Source organism: Zingiber officinale, chromosome 11A (assembly GCF_018446385.1).
Source record: "Zingiber officinale cultivar Zhangliang chromosome 11A, Zo_v1.1, whole genome shotgun sequence".
NCBI lineage: Eukaryota > Viridiplantae > Streptophyta > Magnoliopsida > Zingiberales > Zingiberaceae > Zingiber > Zingiber officinale.
In genome coordinates, this window is record NC_056006.1 from 55,490,864 (window position 1) to 55,495,931 (window position 5,068).

General features: G+C 45.0%; 1 protein-coding gene across 3 annotated transcripts; it reads right to left on the reverse strand.

Moving 5' to 3' along the window:
- Positions 1-275: 275 nt before the first annotated feature.
- Positions 276-3,228, reverse strand: LOC122031780 (protein indeterminate-domain 5, chloroplastic-like). 3 transcript variants are annotated; one of them, XM_042590918.1, is made up of 4 exons: positions 2,726-3,228; positions 2,511-2,629; positions 2,021-2,433; positions 276-1,304 (listed from the first exon to the last, which is right to left on the reverse strand). In XM_042590918.1, exons 2-4 carry the CDS (start codon positions 2,613-2,615, stop codon positions 416-418), a joined length of 1,407 nt encoding a protein of 468 aa, XP_042446852.1. In that variant the 5' UTR covers positions 2,616-2,629; positions 2,726-3,228; the 3' UTR covers positions 276-415. The 3 variants fall into 3 exon arrangements, with proteins under 3 accessions (XP_042446852.1, XP_042446851.1, XP_042446850.1); XM_042590917.1 differs by having other exon boundaries at positions 2,511-3,227; XM_042590916.1 differs by having other exon boundaries at positions 2,021-2,417; positions 2,511-3,226.
- Positions 3,229-5,068: the final 1,840 nt, after the last annotated feature.

Genomic DNA, 5,068 nt, shown 5'->3' on the forward strand with positions numbered 1-5,068 from the left:
GGTTTGTGACCAAACATTCTTCTCGTGAAAAAAAAATAAAAAGTGGCCATGGAGGAAGGAAAGGAAGCATGCAGTGCGCTTTGCATGGAGTCGTCAGTTTGTCACGCTCCCATGCACGGACTCACGTGAACGCGCCCCCTTCCCCCACCCCTCTCTCAGTGTGGCCACGGCCCTGCGCCACCGGCTGCGGTGGCCATGCAAACAACAAAACGTAGCTGCAGGGAGTGGCAGTGGATCATTTCGTGGAATCCAAGCAGAAGAATTGAATCAAAGTCTGGATAATTAATCTTAATTCGATCGAGCAGTTAATTAGGAGGAGTCTTGCACATATTACACCGCTACGATAACAGTTGATCGATTGATTATTGGAGCTGCCTACCTTGATCTAGTGCATATGCTAGCTGAAGAATAATTCTCATGGGTTGTTGCTCCTCCTCGAGAAAGCCGATTTCATCTCCGATTCTAAGACGCTTAAGTTGGCGACGCCGAGGAAGTCCCTCGTGAGCCCGTTGTCGGGCGGCGGAGTTCCCGCGCCGACGACGTGGTGGAGCTTGGGGCTGCCGTCGTCCAAGTTATTGGCGAACGCCCCCGCGCCACCGCCAAGTGAATTCATTAGGGTTTGGAAGCTCCTCTCGTTGTCCACCAATTGCGCCCTCTGGGTGGTCTCTGAATGGTATGCGCCGACAAAACCGGAGAGCAGAGAGCTGCGGCTGTTCGACGCCGCGGCGCCCATTTGCGCGGCCTTCTGAAGCAGCGCGGTGGCGGACATCTGTGGCAGTGCTGGTGACAAAGCGGCGGGTTCGGTTGGATCGGCCACGAATAGTGACGGCACGTTGTTTTTGATGTTGATGCTGGGGAAAAGACCACCGCCGCTGGACCTCGAGTTGGGAAATTGATCGGAAGGGAGGGGCATGTTGGCAGCGGCGGCACCAGCGCCGGTGGCCCCAGCGTTGTTGGAGAAGAAGCTGAGGTTGTAAAGATTTCCTGTCGAAGAAGCGCCAGCCGTGGTATTGCTGTGCATGTCTTGAATCAAGCTATTAAAGTCGTGCCCGGAGCCGGCTCCAGAAAGGTAGGATTGCGACGGCCGGAACAAGGAAGTGGTACTACTCAACTGGCCGAACTGTGGAGGATTCGCCGGAGAAATAAGGTCCAAATTGATTCCGCCTCCAACCCCCGCACTGCCGCCGTAAAATTGTCTCCCACCGCCGCCGACTCCGGCGGAAGCAATGCCATTGGGAAGCCTGGTGGCCGATTCTTGAGCAAGCGCGTCGCAGAAGGCTCTGTGAGTGATGAAGCTATCGCGCCTGCATTCAATACTCTTTGATTTCATGAACAAGAAAAGAGGAAACTCCCAGAAATGCAAGAATAAATCTATCTAAATCTACGCACGATCCAAAATTAAACTGCAAAACCAGCTCACGAACAAGTGGACGCACGCCGATGTTATACCAAAACCGTGAAAGAATCAATTAAACTGAATCAGTTTCGAATGACCGATCGGCTCAAGCAATCTACGAGCAATGATTCAGATTATTGATTGGGGGACAAGGATAACGTGCGGTCAAATCCAAGCGGAAGAGCAAAAGATTTTACTCGTCGACAGAGGTCAGAGACGGCAGTGTTTGCTCCCAATCGAGCGATGCAGTCGCCCACATCTCTCCAAACCACAACCCAACAAATTGACCTAGCGTTACTTCCATATCACCACGTGAATCGAGAGAAGAGAGAGAAATGAGGAGTTGGGCGTCTGTTCCGAGGGATAGATACAGGCAGCAGCGCAAGGATGCGTCCCCTTTTCTTTTGAAATCTCAATGAAAATGGCGACCGTACTCCAGTTCAATTCCCATTCACGAGGGTGGAGAAATAGTTTCTCTTCCCCTACCCGTGCTGGGCATCTAATCAATTATATCAATCCTCTAACCCTAACCCTAAATAACGAAACGGAATATAGAAACCCCGCCTTTTTTTTCCCCCTTGCGTGTGAGTTAGTGCAGATGAATGGTTAAGCAGGAGACTTGACCTGGAAAAGAGAGTGCCGCAGTCGCAGCGGTACTCGCGGGTACCGCAGGTCTTGGAGTGGGCCTTCCAGTCGGACTGGACGGCGTACTTCTTGGAGCACTTGTCGCACTTCCACTTCTTCTCGCCGTGCTTGCGGCAGAAGTGCTTCTTGATGCCGGTGAGGTCTCCGAGGGCGCGGGAGGGGTCGTGGTGGACGCAGGAAGGCTCGGGGCAGAGATACACCCGCCTCCGCGCCTCCTTGGGGTTCTTCTGCTTCAGCTTCCAGGGCAGGTTGTGACCCCGCCGGTGCAGCTGCAGGTTTTGCTCCCGCTGGAACCCCTTGTTGCACACCTCGCAGATGAACCTGTTCGTCGCCATCAGCGTCTTCGGCGACAGTGCGATCACCTCCGCGTCCGGATCTAATTCAATTACCATCTTCCATCACCGTCATCATCTCCATCAAATCACTAATTGAAAGAAAACAAAATTAAACGAGCAGCCATATCGATTACTTGGATTTCCTGGCTGATTTCTCTTCTTCTTGGGAGGAGCCAAAGCTGTAGCAGAGCCAGGCGGAGGAGCAGCGGCGGTCGTCGACTGTTGCTTGCTGAGCTCATGCTCGTCTTCGTCTCTAATTCCAAAGAAAGGTACCGACGAAGAAGCCGCTGCCATGGGCTTGGACGGAAGCAGAAAAAATAAACACCAAATTTTTCTCCCTATTTCTTACCTTTCTTTTGGTTTCTTCTCCTGGCCGGGTGGAAAATTAATTCCTTCCGTCTCCTTCCGAATCGCCTATTTAATCAACAAGAGGATAAAGACGAGAAAGCTAGGCAAAGGGAGGAAAAAGTGAAAGATCCCCAAATTTAAGTACGCAAGCTCATGCGATCCGAATTCTACTCCTGCTACAGAACAAATTAAGAAGAGGGGATGGATCCAAACAAACTGTTGCACTCAAGAGACTAGTATAAAGATGGAGAAGACAACAAGAGAGGTAGTCTCTCTGAACTTTTTCCTGGCCATGCTCTTCTTTAATTTGCACCACAAAGGATCGATTGTAAGAAGATAAGAATAAGAGGGATGTGAGATCATGAGGATGATAAGGAAGTTAAGGGAGGAGGAGGAGGAGGAGGAGGAGGAGGAGGAAGAAGAAGAAGAAGAAGAAGAAGAAGAAGAAGAATAAAAGGAGAATGTGGTGCAGTGGTTGATGAGGTGAGGTGAGGTGAGGTGAGATGCTGAGGGCTATGAGAGGGAGGGGAGTCGTAGTCGAGGGTGTCGCCATGGTGGGACCCGGGAAGAGGAGAGGAGGAGGAGATTGGATTGCAGCTTGCTGCTTGGCATAGCTGCCATCTGCTTCGGCTGGTTTGGTGTCACTTCCCAACCCTTCTGCGCCACGACAAAACAAGCCAGCCTCTCATTCCCAAGTCCAAATCTCCCACATTTTCCTTTTTTTTTCCCCTCACATCCCTTTTTTCTAATAATTTTTATTAACCTCTACTGTTTCTAAAGTTTATGGAAAGTTTAAAACAAGCATGATATATATTAGTAGACGTAAATATATGTGAACGGGAGCATCTATAGTCATGGAATTGCTCTATGAGCTCCTTAGTTGTCACATATGCGCCATGTTAAAAATAAAAAAAATCTCACACATTTTTCCACTATTAAAAAAACCTCCTAATAATTCATTTATAAGCCCCACACTTTTCTTTATATATTTCTCTCACCTTTTTATTCTACTATTATATATAATTAAATTTTAATAAATTCATAAATTATTAATCATAGATTATTTTTTAAAATATTTTAATATTTTTATTTTTTAAATATAAATAAAAATAAAAAATATTTAATAAAATTTGTTTAAAAGAAAACAACGAAGAAGCGACTTCGTGAATATGGAGCCACTTCCTCATAATTACACAAAGGAGCTCCTTCCCATAGAGGGAGCTCCTTTGTTGGAGCCACATCACAATGGGAGCTCCGAAGGAGCTTCCACTGTGGATGCTCTAACTAATATTGTAGACTTGCATACAATATGTATGTATAATATAGGACATGAACTTTTTCGCCAAATGAGGTTTATTGATTAGTTTAGTAGATGCATATACATTATGATAGGATCTAGGGTGCTAAATATGCAGAAAGTGCAGCAAAAAAGTAACTAAATATGCAGAAAGTGCATAACCTACCAAGGTTGTGCTAGCAACCACAAGGGAAGGTCTTGGTGGAGGAAAGAAGAAGAGAAGAAGACAAATGAACACACACTCTTTTAATGTCTAAAAATCACCTTTTGTACTCTCTTGGAATACCAAAAGTCTTTTGATCTTCTTTCATAAATTGACTTTTAGTCATCTTTCATGAAGAGTCTTTTCATCTTTCATGAAAAACCTTTTCATCTTCTTCTTTTACATGATTAATTCATGTAAAAAACCTTTCCTCTTCCTTGGTGAATTCGAGTTCACCCAATGAGTCTAACACATTGACCTTCATCAATTCAAATTGACTTTTTGAGTCTAATTTGAATTAGACTCAATCCAATAATTGAATATAATTGAGTTTAACTCAATGGGTCTAATTCAGATTAGAATTAATCCAATGATTCATCATATGAACTTATCTCCAAAATAACTTGTTCTTTATGTGTGACTCAATAGGCTGTCACAATGTTGGAACTGTAATTAAAATCACTTTAGATACATAAGTAATGAGTGACATCTAGCAAGACATCATTGCTACCTAAGTGACGAGAATGTCGAAATCCGACTTAACATTTTGGTGTCTATTGTGTTGTATGATTCAATCCTTCTATCTTTGATATCTAGATTAATTAATAAGGCATAGACCTAGTCATCCTCTTATCAATCTTTGTGTTTATTGATCTCTAGGTAGACATACTCAAACAAATAAGTTCAATATCTCATATTGACTCATTTGAGCATGACTATGTATTTTTGTGTACTACTAATCAAGGGGTCAATAGATATCACTTCGGTCATATAGAAGGGATAGATCATATCTACATCACTCACATCCCTCCACATAACTTATTGCATACCCAGTGATCGACTTT